The 21,609-nt window shown below is 42.9% G+C and overlaps 2 protein-coding genes and 1 long non-coding RNA gene across 4 annotated transcripts in view; 2 read left to right on the top strand and 1 right to left on the bottom strand.

Annotated features, from left to right (window-relative positions):
- LOC110504046 (serine/threonine-protein kinase ULK2) overlaps window positions 1-21,609 on the top strand; it is a 63,892-nt gene that overhangs the window by 20,890 nt on the left and 21,393 nt on the right. For both annotated transcript variants that reach the window (XM_021582857.2, XM_021582856.2), the window contains exons 4-14: window positions 7,185-7,217; window positions 9,040-9,076; window positions 14,225-14,398; window positions 14,885-14,958; window positions 15,110-15,211; window positions 15,502-15,560; window positions 15,664-15,746; window positions 15,862-15,912; window positions 16,056-16,144; window positions 16,559-16,727; window positions 17,006-17,060. In XM_021582857.2, the coding sequence (XP_021438532.2) occupies window positions 7,185-7,217; window positions 9,040-9,076; window positions 14,225-14,398; window positions 14,885-14,958; window positions 15,110-15,211; window positions 15,502-15,560; window positions 15,664-15,746; window positions 15,862-15,912; window positions 16,056-16,144; window positions 16,559-16,727; window positions 17,006-17,060 (926 nt within the window). The remainder of the gene's footprint in view (window positions 1-7,184; window positions 7,218-9,039; window positions 9,077-14,224; window positions 14,399-14,884; window positions 14,959-15,109; window positions 15,212-15,501; window positions 15,561-15,663; window positions 15,747-15,861; window positions 15,913-16,055; window positions 16,145-16,558; window positions 16,728-17,005; window positions 17,061-21,609) is intronic.
- The window catches only part of LOC110504048, a 33,036-nt gene that overhangs the window by 5,826 nt on the left and 5,601 nt on the right, over window positions 1-21,609 (bottom strand). The window lies entirely within an intron of this gene.
- On the top strand, window positions 2,789-4,441 carry LOC118944111. The gene is made up of 2 exons (XM_036962144.1): window positions 2,789-3,680; window positions 4,056-4,441. Exons 1-2 carry the CDS (start codon window positions 2,819-2,821, stop codon window positions 4,313-4,315), a joined length of 1,122 nt encoding a protein of 373 aa, XP_036818039.1. The 5' UTR covers window positions 2,789-2,818; the 3' UTR covers window positions 4,316-4,441.

The following is a 21,609-nucleotide window of genomic DNA, read 5'->3' as shown; positions in this document are numbered from 1 at the left end:
ACCATTTGTCTCATGCGGCGCGACACATCTTATTTGCATAGAGTTGATTGTGGTCTGTGGAATGTTGTCCCACTCCTCTTCAATGGCTTTACAAAGTTGGTGCTTATTGGCGGGAACTGAAACACGCTGTTGTACACATCGTCCCAGAGCATACCAAACATGCTCAATGAGTGAGTATGTAGGCCATTGAAGAACTGGGACATTTTCAGCTTCCAGGAATTGTGTACAGATCCTTGCGATATTGTCCGTGCATTATCATGCTGAAACATGAGGTGATGGCAGGGAATGAATGGCACGACAATGGGCCTCAGGATCTCGTCACGGTATCTCTGTGCATTCAAATTGCCATCGATAAAATGCAATTGTGTTCATTGTCCGTATGTTATGCCTGTCCATATCAAAACCCCACCGCTGCCATGGGGCACTCTGTTTGCAACGTTTACATCAGCAAACTGCTCGCCCACATGGCACCATGCATATGGCCTGCGGTTGTGAGGCCGGTTGGATGTATTGCCAAATTCTCTAAAACAACATTGGAGGCGGCATATGGCAGACAAATGAACATTCAATTCTTTGGCATCCGCTCTGGGGACATTCCTGCAGTCAGCATGCTAATGTACGCTCCCTTAAAACTTAAGACATCTGTGGCATTGTGTTGTGTGACAAAACTGCACATTTTAGTGGCCTTTTATTGTGCCCAGCACAAGGTGCACCCGTGTAGTGATCATGCTGTTTAATCAGCTTCTTGAGAAATAAGCATTTTGTGCATATGGAATATTTCTGGGATCTTTTATTTCAGCTAATGAAACATGGGACCAACACTTTACATGTTGCGTTTATATTTTTATTCAAAGCAAATCCTTCCACTTTGTTAAGGAGCATGTGTAGGTTCTTCATCATGATACCGATAGAAAATAATAGCAATCCTATTTTCAAAAGCATGTGAGTCTGGTGTATATATTTCACAACCTATGCAGGCTTTTGGAGTTGCCTATACGCGAATGAGCAAACTAATAGGCTTACTGTTGATTTAGGCTACGTTATTGCATGCTAAATGTTTCTGATCAGTGATAGATTAGCAAACGAATAGATTCGTTTTACCACCTCCACTTACAGTATTTGCCCAGACAGAAACCAATTAACCAAATAGCCTATGCAGACAGATTCAGTTGAACAAAATCACATTGATTGATTATCAGACAAGCCAGTGGAGTTGCAGGCTTTTGGTTGGGAGTTGACCTAGGCTACTAAGCGACTGCAAGTGAAGAGCAAAATAATCCACTTGTTAAACTACATAACATGGCAAAATGTTGGAATAAATGAGCCAACTAGACAAGATGACCATGAGCATCACTCACCTCAATTTAGTTAACAGCCTAATTGTAGTCTAACCAATATTCAATCTGACAGATTGATTCATCAAGATGAGCCCCTTTGCTTGCAAGAGTTTAAGAGCGTAAGGTGTGCTAATGCCGCCTCAGCATTATGGCTATGTTTCATACTAAGCCATAGGCAGAACTTTATTGAAATAATTGTTATTTATTTGTTATTTAACCCTTTATTTTACCAGGTAAGTTGACTGAGAATACATTCTTATTTACAGCGACTAGGTCGTTTGGCGTAAATTAAAGTTTAGGTTTTGATACCGGCAATACCTTTTCATATATAAAGAAAAGCTGACTGGATGGTAGAGTATAATACTGTAGGTCTTAGAACAGCTGATGGGATGGTAGAGTATAATACTGTAGGTCTTAGAACAGCTGATGGGATGGTAGAGTATAATACTGTAGGTCTTAGAACAGCTGATGGGATGGTAGAGTATAATACTGTAGGTCTTAGAACAGCTGATGGGATGGTAGAGTATAATACTGTAGGTCTTAGAACAGCTGATGGGATGGTAGAGTATAATACTGTAGGTCTTAGAACAGCTGATGGGATGGTAGAGTATAATACTGTAGGTCTTAGAACAGCTGATGGGATGGTAGAGTATAATACTGTTGGTCTTAGAACAGCTGACTGGATGGTAGAGTATAATACTGTAGGTCTTAGAACAGCTGATGGGATGGTAGAGTATAATACTGTAGGTCTTAGAACAGCTGATGGGATGGTAGAGTATAATACTGTAGGTCTTAGAACAGCTGATGGGATGGTAGAGTATAATACTGTAGGTCTTAGAACAGCTGATGGGATGGTAGAGTATAATACTGTAGGTCTTAGAACAGCTGATGGGATGGTAGAGTATAATACTGTAGGTCTTAGAACAGCTGACTGGATGGTAGAGTATAATACTGTAGGTCTTAGAACAGCTGATGGGATGGTAGAGTATAATACTGTAGGTCTTAGAACAGCTGATGGGATGGTAGAGTATAATACTGTAGGTCTTAGAACAGCTGACTGGATGGTAGAGTATAATACTGTAGGTCTTAGAACAGCTAATGGGATGATAGAGTATAATACTGTAGGTCTTAGAACAGCTGATGGGATGGTAGAGTATAATACTGTAGGTCTTAGAACAGCTGATGGGATGGTAGAGTATAATACTGTAGGTCTTAGAACAGCTGACTGGATGGTAGAGTATAATACTGTAGGTCTTAGAACAGCTGATGGGATGGTAGAGTATAATACTGTAGGTCTTAGAACAGCTGACTGGATGTTAGAGTATAATACTGTAGGTCTTAGAACAGCTGATGGGATGGTAGAGTATAATACTGTAGGTCTTAGAACAGCTGACTGGATGGTAGAGTATAATACTGTAGGTCTTAGAACAGCTAATGGGATGATAGAGTATAATACTGTAGGTCTTAGAACAGCTGATGGGATGGTAGAGTATAATACTGTAGGTCTTAGAACAGCTGATGGGATGGTAGAGTATAATACTGTAGGTCTTAGAACAGCTGACTGGATGGTAGAGTATAATACTGTAGGTCTTAGAACAGCTGATGGGATGGTAGAGTATAATACTGTAGGTCTTAGAACAGCTGATGGGATGGTAGAGTATAATACTGTAGGTCTTAGAACAGCTGATGGGATGGTAGAGTATAATACTGTAGGTCTTAGAACAGCTGATGGGATGGTAGAGTATAATACTGTAGGTCTTAGAACAGCTGATGGGATGGTAGAGTATAATACTGTAGGTCTTAGAACAGCTGATGGGATGGTAGAGTATAATACTGTAGGTCTTAGAACAGCTGATGGGATGGTAGAGTATAATACTGTAGGTCTTAGAACAGCTGATGGGATGGTAGAGTATAATACTGTAGGTCTTAGAACAGCTGACTGGATGGTAGAGTATAATACTGTAGGTCTTAGAACAGCTGATGGGATGGTAGAGTATAATACTGTAGGTCTTAGAACAGCTGATGGGATGGTAGAGTATAATACTGTAGGTCTTAGAACAGCTGATGGGATGGTAGAGTATAATACTGTAGGTCTTAGAACAGCTGATGGGATGGTAGAGTATAATACTGTAGGTCTTAGAACAGCTGATGGGATGGTAGAGTATAATACTGTAGGTCTTAGAACAGCTGATGGGATGGTAGAGTATAATACTGTAGGTCTTAGAACAGCTGATGGGATGGTAGAGTATAATACTGTAGGTCTTAGAACAGCTGATGGGATGGTAGAGTATAATACTGTAGGTCTTAGAACAGCTGATGGGATGGTAGAGTATAATACTGTAGGTCTTAGAACAGCTGATGGGATGGTAGAGTATAATACTGTAGGTCTTAGAACAGCTGATGGGATGGTAGAGTATAATACTGTAGGTCTTAGAACAGCTGATGGGATGGTAGAGTATAATACTGTAGGTCTTAGAACAGCTGATGGGATGGTAGAGTATAATACTGTAGGTCTTAGAACAGCTGATGGGATGGTAGAGTATAATACTGTAGGTCTTAGAACAGCTGATGGGATGGTAGAGTATAATACTGTTGGTCTTAGAACAGCTGACTGGATGGTAGAGTATAATACTGTAGGTCTTAGAACAGCTGACGGGATGGTAGAGTATAATACTGTAGGTCTTAGAACAGCTGATGGGATGGAGTATAATACTGTAGGTCTTAGAACAGCTGATGGGATGGTAGAGTATAATACTGTAGGTCTTAGAACAGCTGACGGGATGGTAGTGTATAATACTGTAGGTCTTAGAACAGCTGGGGGTAGTTTGTGTGCGCTTTGTTTGCCCCGAGAGAGGGAAAATGATTTAGCTTTGTGTTATTTGACAAACACACACACACACTCAAGTATATTTGGTTATAGGATTTTTACTTTCCATATGTACCAAGCAAGGAGAAAGTGTTGTGCTAGAGGCTTCTAATTTCATTATGCTTTTCTGACAACAGTCTGAGTCAATATTTTCCTAACATTCTTCATTGTACAGGTCTGTCTTGTCTTGGTCTAAGGAGAGGGATACGTCTTATTGCTATTATAAACTGGTTACCAACGTAATTAGAGCAGTAAAAAGTTGTGTTTTGTCATACCCGTGGTATACGGTCTGATATACCATGGCTTTCAGCCAATCAGCATTCAGGGCTGATTTGAGCCCTGAATGCTGATTGGCTGAAAGCCATGGTATATCAGACCGTATACCCGTGGTATGACAAAACACAACTTTTTACTGCTCTAATTACGTTGGTAACCAGTTTCTAATAGCAATAAGGCACCTCGGGGGTTTGTGATATATGGCCAATATACCACGGCTAAGGGCTGTGTCCAGGCACTCTTCGTTGCGTCGTGCATAAGAACAGCCCTGAGCTGTGGTATATTGGCCATATACCACACACCTTTTTACCTTATTGCTTAATTAATCACCACAGTGTGTCTCATAGTGTGTGACACAGCTATGTATCTAGCGTGCAGTAATATTAGACTAGGCAAGATTCTTGGTTCTCAGAATGCTAAGGATTACTCTGAATTTGCGTAACAGATGTGTGCCGAGTGGATTTCCAGTCCACATATAGAACCCTATTCTCTAATGTCCTCAACAATTTTAAACTGAGCCCAGCCGGCCCTCTCTCTTCTCCCGCTGTTACCTTACGCCCCTTCATTCTTATGTAGCCCAGGACACAGTCTACCGTGTGACGCAACAAACAGGATAGACACACTAAGAATATGCTGTTGTTTTGGCCCGGCTCTAGAGTTGTGTTGGCATTCTGAACATTTCTGTGAGGTGGAGGGCTGAAGCGGTGGGAAATGGTTGGGGGATGTTTTGAGTTTCCCTCAAGACAACATTTCTTTGAACTGATATAGTACTGTTCCTTCTAGTGTTTTCTGGAAGAGCATCGCTCAAAGCTTGTTTGTGGCATAACTCTGACTCGATCGCCTCGTGACTCAGTGTTTTTAGAAGGATTGTGAAATGCTTTTATAAGTGGAATATGTATGCTTGCGTGAGGGGCTGCTGATGTTGGATAGCAGGAAGCATAATTGTTTATGCTTCTGTTTTTAGTTGTGGTGTATTCCTTTGGGGAAGATGGGTCATGTAGAATAACCCTGTTGGCAGTTGGTCTTGTGTGTCTGTCCAAGGTCCATCAATTCTTTAACAGATAGTGTTTTGTGTCACAGCACATTCTGACTCATTTGGTGTCTCCTCTCTTGTGGTAAATGTGTTGATAATAACAGCTGTAACCAAACACTGCCTTAGAAAATACTGAATGCCACTTAGTCTAGATTTGGACCATGGAAGAGGTTTTGGATGGATTTTATGGTGGCATAGACAGTTCATTGTACATTGTCAACCTACTGAGGGCTGGAGGTTAAAGGGGGTGACGCTGTCCTGTATTTGTACCTCTCACGTATCAATTACCCTCCAGGACAGTGTCCAGCCTGGCCAACACCCTCTTCTTTCCTGTCCTCCCATTCTTCCTCTCCCAGTCCCCATCAACCAGTATAGAGCAGGGTCTGAAAACAGCTCGTTATGTAATCTTCCCCAGGCCAAGACCAGCCACCACAAACACACACACACACACACACACACACACCGACCGACCAGAATCCCATTATCCTAGTATCCACAGCAACGCGCCAATGGGATTGGCCAGGGAGGAGGGGAGCCCAGCCAATAAGCCTGGTGCAGGCTGACAGGTCAGCAGATAGGAAGGAGCTGAAGTGGAATTAATGGGTGGCTGTTGTGGTTGCTCTCTATCTGGAAACCTTGGCTGAGAGACCATTAGAGCCAGAGAGTAATGCAATCCAGTAACTGACTAGTGTGGCAGTTGGTAGTCCAGGAATTGATTTTGAGACGCATTGATTTGTTAGTACGGTACACAGAAAATAATGCCATGAAGTATATTTGAACTCTTACGCTCCTTAGAAAGGAAAGAAGCATTTCATGTGACAGGCTGTTTCTCTTAAATTTGTCACAAGAAATACTTCTGGATCTAATCATAGATGGCCTACTTAGAATGGCACTGAATGGATTGGAAAATGTGTGACGACAATTGTGTTGTTGATGTTGTTGATGAGAACTTGATGCACACGCCAAGATGCTTGATCTGCCATATGCTGCAGTACCATCAACCTGACACCACACACACATGCGCAAACACACACCCAAACACTCTCCCAAATACATGTGAGCTTGTTTAACCTGGAAGCCTGCTTGGGTTACTTTGGCTCCTGTCCAGCATCTTCTTTGCTCCTGCATCACCATGTTGACAAGGTGGCTCCTATATCTGTCACCTTGCCCAATTCCCTTGAACCCAATATCCCGAACACATGCACACCCCAACAACCTCCACTTGGACCTGTTGTGTAATAAACTCCATTCCTCTCCCCTCAAAAATGTAGACTGTAGCACGACACAGCTTGGAGGTGAGGGGTTCACTAAGGACGGCATGTTTTCTTGAGGGGCGCTAATTTGATCTTAACCTCATGTAAGTCGCACAGAATGAGATGGAGGATGAGGGTGTCAATGTGTCTAGATTGGAGCCAGGTATTGTACTGTACGGATCCAATCCAGATCAGTGGATCAGTTATGCTATGGGCTTCAGTTCATGCTGGGTGGCAAAGGAATCCTATTGTATGTAGTGTACACATATGATCCATCTATACAGTATATGTTGGCTATATCTGTCTGCGCCATACATACATGTCAGTCTGTGTGACAAAGCTGTTCCTCTATGTAGTGGATGTGACAGGTGTTGTGAGAGAGATGATCACTCTAACCCATGTTCTCTCCTGTCTTCCAGGAAACTCCCAATTCTGTGTTCCTGGTCATGGAGGTAGGTGGAGTGTCACACTCTCAGCATGCAACCTCTTCTGCCGAGCTGCCTGTAGGCTACCAGGGTCTCTGCCTTTGTGTTGATACCTCTCCCCTCTCTCTCTCTGTCTGTCTTACTCTGCTTAATTACCCGCCCCTCCCCCATGCTCTCTCTCTCCCTTCCCCCATACTCTCTCTCCTTTCCCCCATGTTCTCTCTCCACATGCCACATGTAATTTCCTCAGTCCTATGAGAGGCTGCAAACCCAGTGTGCTCCTGTCCTCACTCTGCCTCTCCCCTCCCCCTTCTTCTTTCTCTCTCCCTCTCATTGCTCAAGACCTAAAAATTCCACAAACCGCCTGAAGGAAAGAAACTAACTATATGATACCTTAAGTAAAAATATACCTGTACACCTACACCCCAATTTCCAGGAATTATTTTATCCAGGAGCAAAACATTGTTAATTTGCTTTATATTTAGCCCTGCAATACTTATTCTGCCCCTTCTCATATTCTTGCTGTTGTTAAGCTAACCGGCTGTGCAAGGTGTCATGGGACCCTAGTACCTGTTACCTTGGCCTGCCTGGGGTGTTCTAGCTTGTTGTAGATACCGCTGTGTTCTGAGAGCCACACTGACACTAACGAGGCGGGGTCTCCTGGCACAGGAGAAGAAACAGACATAAATCTGGCTTTGGTCTTCTAGTTAGCAGGCTGCTTAATCAATGTATCAGAGAGATGAGCATAGATAGCATCGGCAGTAGGCTAGCATGGATGTTAATCTGCCTGGTGTTTTCCAGACTGCTTGTTTTGCCTAGTAAAAAAGGCTTGTTTTACTCCGGTTAAAGGAGGGATCAGATTAATTATTACTTATTAAGCAGTCAGTGCTCAGGGCTCATTCTCCAGCATTTTGGCACCGGTAGGAACACATTGAAAAGGAAACTTTTAGGGGAAACACTGCCGTTTCAGCTGCAACATTGACTCTCTGTATGAAACAAAGCAATCTACGTTATTAATATGCAGTATGTTAGGTGTGCCTCATAAATTATTCTCCTCACACGGAAAACAAATCATGGCAGCCCATAACCTTACAACAATCAACGTGGGCACCCCCATAAGAGTTAAATATATGCATATTACCTTAGCATTATGTGGTTATGGTGGACCCCTAAGAATGTCTTATTTAAACTCTGCTCAATGCCTCTGCTGCTTGCAGTAAACTGATTGGAATGCACACAGAGCATGTCTCTCCCTCCATCCATGTGTCAATATAAGGATCTCAGCTGTAATTGATTTCCCTGTACAAAGGCTAAAAAACATGGTGTGGTAATAAACTGAACTGGAGTCAGATCCTATCGGTCACTGATAAGGCAGAGGCTCTTTAAGGCCAGATCAAACCAATGCTTTGATCAGAGGAAGCTCTGGTAACCAACATGATTTAATTGGTGGTTCAACTGACAGAACTGGAAATGGTGGACAGACGTGGGGTAGATGCTAGCTCACATTTTCCTACCACCTAGCTGCCCTCTTTCTCCTCCACTTTCTTTCCCCTTCTCCCTCATACCTTTTCTCTAACTCTCTCACTAACTCTCTCTGTCTTTCTTGGACTCCTCTCCTTTCCATTCTCTGTGTTGACTAATGCCAGGATTAATAGAGACTGTCAGTACTGATAACAGCACAGCCACTCATCAGATTAATTGATGAGACCCATCGTTATCTGGGCTTTGTGGTCACATACAACACACGCATGTACGCACACACACACACACAGCTTGATACTGTTAATCCGTGTTGTTCTTACACAGCCTGCTAATAGAATGGTTTTGTTTGTCTTGTTCCTCCCCACAGTACTGCAACGGTGGCGATCTGGCTGACTATCTGCAAGGTAAGCATCGCGCTAATCTCAACACACACTGGGTATTATTCATCAAAACAAAGTAACTAGCAGTGGAGAGGAGGGTGTGTGTGTGTGTGTGTGTGTGTGTGTGTGTGTGTGTATGTGTGTGTGTGTGTGTGTGTGTGTGTGTGTGTGTGTGTGTGTGTGTGTGTGTGTGTGTGTTCGTTCCCTATGCAAGGGAGTGCTGTGTGTAGGAGCCACCACAGTGTTATGACACAATGGGTTCTTTCTTTAGCACCGAGGTCAGCACAGCTCTGACGCAAGTCTAGAAATGTGCAATATCAAAGGTCACTCATCTCTCATAATGCTTCCCAAGAAAGCACTGTCATTGAAAGCAATGTCATTGACTTTAATGATATAGCAGTTCATAGCTGTGAAATGCATAACACACACACCTGCCTCCCTGTGATATCAACAAAAGATTGTCACATACACGTGTTTAGCAGATATTATTGTGGGTGTAGCGAAAAGTTTGTGTTTCTAGCTCCAACAGTGCAGTAATATCTAACAAGTAATATCTAACAATACACACAATTTCAAGTAAAGGAATGGAATTAAGAATATATAAATGTTTGGACGAGCAATGTCAGAGCGGCACAGACTAAGATACAGTAGAATAGGATAGAATACAGTATATACATAAGATGAGTAATGCAAAATATGTAAACATTGTTAAAGTGATTTGTGTTCCAATTATTAAAGTGGCCAGTGATTTCAAGTCTATGTATATAGGGCAGCAGCCTCTAATGTGCTAGTGTGGCTATTTAACAATATGATGGCCTTCAGATAGAAGCTGTTTTTCAGTCTCTCGGTCCCACCTTTGATGCACCTGTACTGACCTCGCCTTCTGGATGATAGCGCGGTGAACAGGCAGTGGTTCGGTTAGTTGTTGTCCTTGATGATCTTTTTGGCCTTCCTGTGACATTGGGTACTGTAGGTGTCCTGAAGGGTAAGTAGTTTGCCCCCGGTGCTGCGTTGGGCAGACCGCACCACCATCTGGAGAGCCCTGCGGTTGCGGGAGGTGCAGTTGCCGTACCTGGCAGTGATACAGCCCGACAGGAAGCTCTCTATTGTGTGTCTGTAGAGGTCTGTGAGGGTTTTAGGTGCCAAGCAAAATTTCTTCAGCCTCCAGAGGTTGAAGAGGCGCTGTTACACCTTCTTCACCACACTGTCTGTGTGCGTGGACCATTTCAGTTTGTCCGTGATGTGTACGCCGAGGAACTTTAAGCTTTCCACCTTCTCCACTGCGGTCCCATTGATGTAGATAGGGGGATGCTCCCTCTGCTGTTTCCTGAAGTCCACGATCATCTCCGTGGTTTTGTTGAATGTAGAGTGAGAGGTTATTTTCCTGGCACCACACTTCCAGGGCCCTCACCTCCTCCCTGTAGGCTGTCTCATCATTGTTGGTAATCAGGCCTACTACTGTTGTGTCGTCTGAAAACTTGGTGATTGAGTTGGAGGCGTGCGTGGCCATGGAGTCGTGGGTGAACAGGGAGTACAGGATGGGGCTGAGCATGCATCGTTGTGGGGCCCGTGTTGAGGATCAGCGAAGTGGAGATGTTGTTTCCTACCTTCACTACCTGGGGCGGCCTATCAAGAAGTCCAGGACCCAGTTGCACAGGGCGGGCTTCAAACCCAGGGCCTCAAACTTAATGATGAGCTTGGAGGGTACTATGGTGTTGATTGCTGAGCTATAGTCAATGAACAGCATTCTTACATAGGTATTCCTCTTGTCCAGTTGGGATACGGCAGTGTGCAGTGCGATGACGATTGCATCGTCTGTGGATCTATTGGTGCGGTAAGCATATTGAAGTGGGTCTAGGGTGTCAGGTGAAGTAGAGGTGATATTATCCTTGACTTGTCTCTCAGAAGTGAGTGCTATGGGGCGATAGTCATTTAGTTCAGTTACTTTTGCTTTCTTGGGTACAGCAACAGTGGTGGACATGTTGAAGCAGGTGAGGACAGCAGACTGGGATAGGGAGAGATTGAATATGTCCGTAAACACTCTAGCCAGCTGGTCTGTGCATGCTCTGAAGACGCGGCTAGGGATGCTGTCTGGGCCGGCAACCCTGCGAGGGTTAACACATTTAAATGTCTTACTCACATCGGCCACAGAGAAGGAGAGGCCACGGTCCTTGGTAGCAAGCGACGTCGGTGGCACTGTGTTATCCTCAAGGTGGGCGAAGAAGTTGTTTTGCTTGTCCGGAATCAAGACGTCGGTGTCTGCGACATGGCTGCTTTTCTTTTTGTAATCCGTGATTGTCTGTAGAACCTGCCACATACGTCTCATGTTTGAGCTGTTGAATTGTGACTCCACTTTGTCTCTGTACTGACGTTTTGCCTGTTTGATTGCCTTACGGAGGGAATAACTACACTGTTTGTATTCTGTCATATTCCCAGTCACCTTGCCATGATTAAATGTGATGGTTCGCGATTAGGGTTCCTGGTTAGGGTTGGTTTTAATAGTCACAGTGGGTACAACATATCCTATACACTTCCTGATGAACTCAGTCATGGATCATGTTTGCATATGTGCAGTAACTACTCATTCCAGAGTTTTCTTTATGTTTTACTATTTTCTATATTGTAGACATCACAACTTTGAAATACCACATGGAATCATGTAGTAAACATGTTTAGTCCCTGATTTAATGTGTGTAAGCACGGTTAGATTTAATCATGGAAACTGGCCACTTTAGACAATGCCACTTCATATAATGTTTATATTCATTTTTTTTTTTTTTTTTTTTTTTTACACCTTTATTTAATCTTTAGTCAATTGAGAACACATTCTTATTTTCAATGACGGCCTAGGAATGGTGGGTTAACTGCCTAGTTCAGGGGCAGTTAACCCCTTGTCGGCTCGGGGGATTCAATCTTGCAACCTTACAGTTAACTAGTCCAACGCAATAACGACTGCCTCTCTCTCGTTGCACTCCACAAGGAGACTGACTGCCTGTTACGCAAATGCAGTAAGCCAACGTAAGTTGCTAGCTAGCAGTAAACTTATCTTATAAAAAACAATCAATCATAATCACTAGTTAACTACACATGGTTGATGATATTACTAGATATTATCTAGCGTGTCCTGTGTTGCATATAATCTGACTGAGCATACAAACATACAAGTATCTAAGTATCTGACTGAGCGGTGGTAGGCAGAAGCAGGCGCGTAAACATTCATTCAAACAGCACTTTCGTGCATTTTGCCAGCAGCTCTTCGTTGTGCGTCAAGCATTGCGCTGTTTATGACTTCAAACCTATCAACTCCCGAGATGAGGCTGGTGTAACCGAAGTGAAATGGCTGGCTAGTTAGCGCGCGCTAATAGCGTTTCAAACTTTACTCCCTCTGAGCCTTGGGGTGGTTGTTTCCTTTGCTCTGCATGGGTAACGCTGCTTCGATGGTGGCTGTTGTCGTTGTGTTGCTGGTTCGAGCCCAGGGAGGAGTGAGGAGAGGGACGGAAGCTATACTGTTACACTGGCAATACTAAAGTGCCTATAAGAACATCCAATAGTCAAAGGTTAATGAAATACAAATGGTATAGAGGGAAATAGTCCTATAATAACTACAACCTAAAACTTCTTACATGGGAATATTGAACTCATGTTAAAAGGAACCAACAGCTTTCATATGTTCTCATGTTTTGAGCAAGGAACTGAAACGTTAGCTTTCTTACATAGCACATATTGCACTTTTACTTTCTTCTCCAACACTTTGTTTTTGCATTATTTAAACCAAATTGTACATGTTTCATTATCTACTTGAGGCTAAATTGATTTCATTGATGTATTATATTAAGTTGAAGTAAGTGTTAATTCAGTATTGTTGTAATTGTCATTATTACAAATACATTTTTTTTATTTTTAAATCGGCCGATTTATCGGTATCGGCTTTTTTGGTCCTCCAATAATCTGTATCGGTATCGGCGTTGAAAAATCATAATCGGTCGACCTCTATTTTACATACCCTAGATTACTTATCTCATATGTATATACTGTACTCGATACCATCCACTGCATCTTGCCTATGCCGTTCTATACCATCACTCATTCATATATTTTTTTAATGTACATATTCTTATAAATTCCTTTACACTTGTGTGTATAAGGTAGTTGTTGTGAAATTGTTAGGTTAGATTACTTGTTAGATATTACTGCATGGTCGGAACTAGAAGCACAAGCATTTCGCTACACTCGCATTAACGTCTGCTAACCATGTGTTGGTGACAAATAAAATTGAATTTGATATGATCCATTGTGACCATAATGGTTTGGTTTACCCAGGAATCCTCTTAGCTAGCAGCTCACTGGATTAGCTAATGTTGTCGTTTCACTGCAACCAGTACATAGCAGGGACCAGATACACTCCACTGCCTGACCTCATATGCTAGCTAACATTCACTGTTAATACTTCTAATACTTAGGCTGCTAGTGTTCAAACAATTACTACCCTAATCAGTTGTGCTTGCATAAAAGATGTAGACTACTTGCAGAATAAGCATTTTGTGCAGGTTGCTTTCCCTTGAATTCAGGGTGCAGTTGAAGGGGTGCAACTTTCACCCCCCCCCCCCCCCCCCCCCCACACGCACACACACACTCTGCATTTTTGTTCCCCCCAGTTCTATCATTCAAATGTGATACAAAACTATTCAACGGTGTGCTTTAGGACCATGTGGACGCCTCCTAGCGGGCGGGTAGGCTGTTTGAGTCCCATGTGACTTAGTTGGTTGAACGTGGCGCTTACAACGTCGGAGTTGTGGGCTTCGTTTCCCACAGGGGAAAAGTATGAAAATGTATGCACTCACTACTGTAAGTCGCTCTAGATAAGAGCGTCTGCTAAATTACTAAAACGGAAATATAAAAATGGAAATGCAGGTTAATGATCAGTGTGGGTAAAAAGTTGTATCTGTGGCCTCTAGGCTGGTGCATGGTGGATGGGTAATGTCCTTTATAGAGATTTCAGTGTACTATGGGTAATGTAGTTTTGTATAGATAAAATATGCTAATAGCCAGTGTGGATGTAGTATTCTTTTACCACTGCATCCCTGGTCTTCATACATTATGTGCCAATACATTTGTACTGTATAATGAAGGATTGTGGGTAAGTGGTTTTTCCCTCCTCTCTGCTCTCCCTAGCCAAGGGGACACTGAGAGAAGACACTCTGAGGGTGTTCCTCCAGCAGATAGCAGCAGCAATGAGGATCCTTAACAGTAAAGGCATCATCCACCGAGACCTGAAACCACAGAACATCCTGCTGTCATACACCAGCCGCAAGAGATCCAGCATCCACGGCATCCGCATCAAAATAGGTGACTGAACAACCCAGCCCCTCAAATACAACACACACACACTCAGCTACAACTAAGCTAAACCTTCAAAAAGACAACTATCCCTTCAATTCTGTATATAGTGTTATTTCTGTATATACACAACTTCATAATGTTTATACGAAATAAATACTGTTTATACTGTAAATATAGAGATGGCCTATCTATGAACTGTTAGCCATCATATGATTTGTCTGATTGTGTCACACAAGTGTCATATATCATGTATCAAAATGCACCACAATGATAGCTAGCTAAGGTCATGGTTAGTTGTTTTGAACCTCACAGCTATATTTAGTATGCACAATGCTATTCCCAGAAGGTGTGGTGACTCATGTTGTGTGTTGAGTGCCCAATTGTCTAGTGTCTGAGAGGCTTGGGAATAGGAGTTGTGACACTCTGACAATAGTTGTTATTAATAAGATAGACACAGCCAGACAGACTGACTGATGGACTTCTCTCTTTCAGCTGACTTTGGCTTCGCACGATATCTCCAGAGCAACATGATGGCTGCCACACTGTGTGGCTCCCCCATGTACATGGTGAGTGGATGCGGGTTATTGTTTGTTGTGTGTGTAAGGGTGTTGTGTCTAAGTCTCTTGTTCTCCTGTGACAACAGCTTTGCTTACTCAGCAACCTGCAACTGGAACGGTCCTTTCAGAGCATGACCTCTAACCTCTGTCCTCTAACCAGGCCCCGGAAGTGATCATGTCTCAGAACTATGATGCCAAGGCAGACATGTGGAGCATTGGGACGGTCGTCTACCAGTGTCTCGTAGGGAAGCCACCTTTCCAGGTAGGATGGAGAGAGGGAGTTGATATGGGGCATTTTTTTTTCCTCACACAAAGCAGAATTAAACTGTGTGAAGAAAATAACACATGCCTGTGCAAGAAAAATGTCAGCCATGGTGTGCATTTATAGATGTAGTATACAAACACTCTGTTCTCTCTCTCTCTCTCTCTCTCTCTCTCTCTCTCTCTCTCTCTCTCTCTCTCTCTCTCTCTCTCTCTCTCTCTCTTTCTCTCTTTCTCTCTTTCTCTCTTTCTCTCTCTCTCTCTCTCTCTCTCTCTCTCTCTCTCTCTCAGGCCAACAGTCCCCAGGACCTGAGGATGTTCTATGAGAAGAACAAGTCGCTGCTGCCCATGTAAGTGATAGGATTGAAGAATTATTAACTATCTGATCGAGGCCATTTGGGCTGAAAAGTCAATTTTTAACCGGAACGTGTTGTCTGTGCCTCTATTACCCAGCATCCCGAGGGAGACGTCTCCTCCCCTTGGCAACCTGTTGCTAGGCCTGCTGCAGAGGAACCAGAAGGATAGGATGGACTTCGGTCAGTTCTGACGCCACTTCCCTTCTAGAAAGGAAATTATTTAAAACATAATGTTTGTTATCCATCAATTGGATATTATTTCTCTAACATTCACACTTCTGTCTTGTTGTTTCAGATGCATTTTTCAGCCATCCTTTCTTAGATCCAGTGTCTGCCATCAAAAAATGTGAGTTGGAAGATGAGAACTTCCTTCATCAATAACAGGGAAAAATACATGTTGTGGTATCATAGCTGTATTGTGAGATGGCGTTAATGTTGAGAACACTTAGGTCTTGTGTGAAAATGTGTATTTGTATGTTTCTTCTCCAGCATGTCCTGTTCCAGTACCCAACTGCCCTAGCGCTGTGACCGACATCACCTGTGGCAGCTCGCCCTCTGTTCGCTACAACTCCCCTGCCGTAAGTTAATCATGACTGCCTAGACACCTCATAGTTGCATTCCACAACAAGTGGGTTTATCTGTACCTCAAGGCATAGCACCATACCTCAACACTGAGCACTGAAGAATCCAGACTTTGTACAGTAGCTCTGTGGGAAAATGGACAAACTGAGTTTCGCAGGGATGTACTTTTTCTCTCTGTCCACTGTGATTGCATTATTCTGACAGTCTAGATAGCTCAGTCTGGCTCTAATTGAATTGTACAGCCCAAACCCTCTCTCACTGAGATTAATCCTCTTGCTTTCTTTCTCTTGCCCTACGCTCCTCACATTCACTCACACACACACACACGGTCGTACACACACACACATTGTCGTATGCACACACACACCTTTTGCTCACTACAACACACACATACCCCTTCCCTTCTTCAGTCTCTCCCAGACATGCAGACGTTACCTGAGGACTGTCTGTCATCGCCCCCCCTGGGCCCTACAAACTACCTGCAGCTGTCTAAGGAGTCTGGAGGAAGCACGAGCAGCAAGAACTCTTCCAGCGACACGGATGACTTTGTCCTGGTGCCACACCTCTCCACAGAGTCTTGTGAGTCTGCAGGAACACACACACACACACACACACACACACACTGAAGACTTGCTACTCCTTATTACACTAATTAGGCCTACTGGCAGCACTTCTCTTACACTAAGCACCTGCTATAAAACACACATACTGAGCACCTGCTCACACTTTTGACACAGACAGTTGACCAAATAGACACATTTTGAGTGGCGGTATAGGTAGTCAGTTAATTCACTAATGTGGCATGGTTTCTAATTATTGTCTGGTTCGCTCACTTCCCTTTCCCTCCTCTTCCTCAGATGACCAGCCAATGGGAGCAGTGGGGCGTCGGGCGTCCGCAGAGTGGTGTGGAGGGTGAGTGTAACGTCATCAATCTTAACATATTGTTATTGTCTGATTTGGGCCGGCCACCATCTGAAAGGAGCATAAACCCTGTCCCTGCACTTCCTCTACATATTAGAGAATACCAGAACACTAAAGAACTCCCAGGAGCACAATATCTAGATGACCTGACCTGGTTCCTCTGTTGACTCCCCTGGGCTTGACCGTGTTGCTCCAATGAAATCGATAATTTTTTCACTGTTGCATCATAGAAATGTAACCTAAACTCAGAGATGATTAACAAACAGTCTGTTTGTGTCCCTAAGCTGGGATATTTCAGGATATTTCCACTGTCCGACAATTTTTTATGTATTAGATCAATTTGATTTATAGCACATTGGACAGATCTAATAATGGTTGACACAAAACATAACACAATACTTATGTGTGGTGAAATGATCAACGTTAAAAACCGACTGAATAGCTGATGGAAAAATTAACCAGTCTGATGTGCATGCTGCTATTTCAGCCCCAGATATTGTGTGTGTGTGTGTGTGTGTGTGCTGTGAATGAGCTCTGCATGAGTAAGTCATTCTTTCTACTCCACATGGACATGTCTATGTAGAACACTACATAAAACATGCTACATCTCAGTGTGTCTGTTAGTGTGCACAGCAGCTGTGTTTTATACTCCTTAGTCATAAACAACATGCTATTTGTCTCGGAAAGCAATATATCAGTCTTCCATTTCTATGAAGCTATGTCAATGCCTAAATAAGGCATTTTGTGCATGTCAAAATTGTGTAGACATCTCAGATAAACGGCTACTGTGTATAGGTCAGTTACATCCTGAACCACCCAGACGAGGCAGGCCTGTGGTATAAGAATAGATCTCTTACACACACACACAGGAAATCACTTTGTGCAAATGTGACTGTTGTTGTCGCGGCATCTTAAATGACTGTCACACACACGCACACACATGCGCACACACACACACAGAAAGCAGAGGCACAAACACCACTTCCTTGTCTCGTGTGACCCCCACACACTCTCTGTGTTTGTAAATAGCCTGCAGCAAGACACTCCCCATGTTCCTCTCCCTGTTTCTCTCTTTGTAAACAGCCTCCAGTAATACTGTTTTCTATCACTCGGTTTCTCTCTTTGTAAACAGCCTCCAGTAATACTGTTTTCTATCACTCGGTTTCTCTCTTTGTAAACAGCCTCCAGTAATACTGTTTTCTATCACTCGGTTTCTCTCTTTGTAAACAGCCTCTAGTAATACTGTTTTCTATCGTTCGGTTTCTCTCTTTGTAAACAGCCTCCAGTAATACTGTTTTCTATCACTCGGTTTCTCTCTTTGTAAACAGCCTCTAGTAATACTGTTTTCTATCGTTCGGTTTCTCTCTTTGTAAACAGCCTCCAGTAATACTGTTTTCTATCACTCGGTTTCTCTCTTTGTAAACAGCCTCCAGTAATACTGTTTTCTATCACTCGGTTTCTCTCTTTGTAAACAGCCTCCAGTAATATTGTTTTCTATTACTCGGTTTCTCTCTTTGTAAACAGCCTCCAGTAATACTGTTTTCTATCACTCGGTTTCTCTCTTTGTAAACAGCCTCCAGTAATACTGTTTTCTATCACTCGGTTTCTCTCTTTGTAAACAGCCTCTAGTAATACTGTTTTCTATCGTTCGGTTTCTCTCTTTGTAAACAGCCTCCAGTAATACTGTTTTCTATCGTTCGGTTTCTCTCTTTGTAAACAGCCTCCAGTAATACTGTTTTCTATCACTCGGTTTCTCTCTTTGTAAACAGCCTCCAGTAATACTGTTTTCTATCACTCGGTTTCTCTCTTTGTAAACAGCCTCCAGTAATACTGTTTTCTATCACTCGGTTTCTCTCTTTGTAAACAGCCTCCAGTAATATTGTTTTCTATCACTCGGTTTCTCTCTTTGTAAACAGCCTCTAGTAATACTGTTTTCTATCGTTCGGTTTCTCTCTTTGTAAACAGCCTCCAGTAATACTGTTTTCTATCACTCGGTTTCTCTCTTTGTAAACAGCCTCCAGTAATACTGTTTTCTATCACTCGGTTTCTCTCTTTGTAAACAGCCTCCAGTAATACTGTTTTCTATCACTCGGTTTCTCTCTTTGTAAACAGCCTCCAGTAATACTGTTTTTTATCACTCGGTTTCTCTCTTTGTAAACAGCCTCCAGTAATACTGTTTTCTATCACTCGGTTTCTCTCTTTGTAAACAGCATCCAGTAATACTGTTTTCTATCACTCGGTTTCTCTCTTTGTAAACAGCCTCCAGTAATACTGTTTTTTATCACTCGGTTTCTCTGTTTGTAAACGGACTCCAGTAATACAGTTTTCTATCACAGTTTCCATTCCCTCTCACAGTTTTGTAGTCACCCTCATCTATTCCTTAGTTTGTTTCCTCTCGTGCTCTCCTCAAACAAATAGCTTCTCTCCTCCTTTCTCACCATCTCTCCATATTCATCTTTGGGGTGATGTTTTTTCTCTCCCCCTCTTTACCCTGTCTCTTAAAGTGATGCTACGATTTGCAATTCGTAAAATATGTTAATACTTTTTAAGTACTTAAGATCCCCGGCTGCATCTTTAGCTCTCTCTCGGCCTGTCCCTTTCCCCCATTCCTCCCCTCTTTGTTCTCTTTCCCTTGGTTCCCTGGTTGTGCTGCAAGGTGGTTCATACTTAGCCCACCCCTCTGTGACCACTCTCTATTGTAGGTGAGGTAAGGAGCTAGTCTGAGTGCCAGAGTGTCATTCTCTATTCCTGGAGGATCCCACACCTCAGTCAGCTCACCTCCCACTGTCAATTGTTTTTCCCCTGTGCTCTGTCTGTCCTTAATCGATTCCTGAGCCAGGGAATGAGAGGGGGAGGGAGGGAGATGGGAGTGCAGAGAGACAGAGCCACTACTAAGGATGAATATGGAGAAAAGCAAGAAGGGAGGGAGGTAAAGTAGAAAGAGAGAACAGCTGCCCAAGATAAATGAGGAGAGGGCAACGAGCAGACACAAAGCAAATAGAAAAAGGGGAGAGTATTTAGAGAGAGAGCGTGCACACAGAGGCGGAGAGGGAAAAGACAGTGCTGTGTTTCCATTCCCCTCTGGGTAGATGCAGTAAAAACAAACGGGTCAACAGTAAAGCAACACTGACCTACAAACTGCCTTTTGTTAGGGAGAGCTCCTTTTGTAGTGCCAATGTCCCAATTAGCTTCTGTTAGAACACAACAGATTTTAACGACCTGCTCTGGGGATAAATGAATGTGTTAAACTGAATGACTGCATGGGGTAATACAGTGTACTGAGGTTAGAGAGTAAACCACAGGAATAGTTGGTTTGTTTTCCCTTTGCAAATTCCACTTTCATGAACCTTTTTATGGCCTTTTTAGTTTTGGTTGAAATCAAATTTTATTTGTCACATGCACTGAATACAACCTTACAATGAAATGCGTACTTACAAGCCCTTAACCGACAATGCAGTTCTAAGAAAAAATATTTACTGAATAAACTAAAGTAATAAAAAGTAACACAATAGATAAGTAATAACGAGGTTATTTACAGGGGGTACCAGCACACAGTCAATGTGCGGCGGTACAGGATAGAGTGACTATGCATAGATAATAACAGAGTAGAAGCAGTGTAAAAAAAATAAAAAGGCAGGGAGTCAATGTAAATAGTCTGGGTAGCCATTTGATTAATTGTTCAGGAGTCTTATGGCTTAAGGGTAGAAGCTGTTAAGAAGCTTTTGGACCTAGACTTGGCGCTCTGGTACCATTTGCCGTGCGGTAGCAGAGAGAACAGTCTATGACTTGGGTGACTGGAGTCTTTGACGATTTTTTGGGCCTTTCTCTGACACCGCCTGGTATAGAGGTCCTGGATGGCAGGAAGCTTGGCCCCAGTGATCTACTGGGCCATACGCACTACCCTCTGTAGTGCCTTGCGCTCGGATGCAGAACAATTGCCATACCAGGCATTGATGCAACTGGTCAGGATGCTCTCAATGGTGCAGCTGTGGAACTTTTTGAGGATCTGGGGACAATGTCAAATCTTTTCAGTCTCCTGAATAGGCGTTGATGTGCCCTCTTCACGACTGTCTTGGTGTGTTTAGACTAGAGGTCGACCGATTAATCGGTATGGCCGATTAATTAGGGCTGATTTCAAGTTTTTATAACAATCGGTAATCAGTATTTTTGGACTCCGATTTGCCGATTTAAAAAAAAAAAAGTATTATTATTATTATTATTTTTTACAATAAAATAAGGTAATATGCATATATTTAACTCTTATGGGGGTGCCCACGTTGATTGTTGTAAGGTTATGGGCTGCCATGATTTGTTTTCCGTGTGAGGAGAATAATTTATGAGGCACACCTAACATACTGCATATTAATAACGTAGATTGCTTTGTTTCATACAGAGAGTCAATGTTGCAGCTGAAACGGCAGTGTTTCCCCTAAAAGTTTCCTTTTCAATGTGTTCCTACCGGTGCCAAAATGACACACAGCCTACTTCGACAAACGGGTGATGATTTAACAAGCGCATTTGAAAAAAAAAAACACTGTCG

This window comes from Oncorhynchus mykiss, chromosome 24 (assembly GCF_013265735.2).
Source record: "Oncorhynchus mykiss isolate Arlee chromosome 24, USDA_OmykA_1.1, whole genome shotgun sequence".
Taxonomy (NCBI): Eukaryota; Metazoa; Chordata; class Actinopteri; order Salmoniformes; family Salmonidae; genus Oncorhynchus; species Oncorhynchus mykiss.
The sequence above is the reverse complement of the archived record's forward strand: the minus strand, read 5'-3'. Positions and strand labels throughout refer to the sequence as shown.

Coding starts and splice junctions, on each gene's coding strand:
- LOC118944111 (XM_036962144.1), top strand. CDS start 2,819: ATGGTAGAGTATAATACTGTAGGTCTTAGAACAGCTGATGGGATGGTA. Junction 3,681..4,055: donor GGTAGAGTATAATACTGTAG/GTCTTAGAACAG, acceptor ATAATACTGTAG/GTCTTAGAACAGCTGATGGG.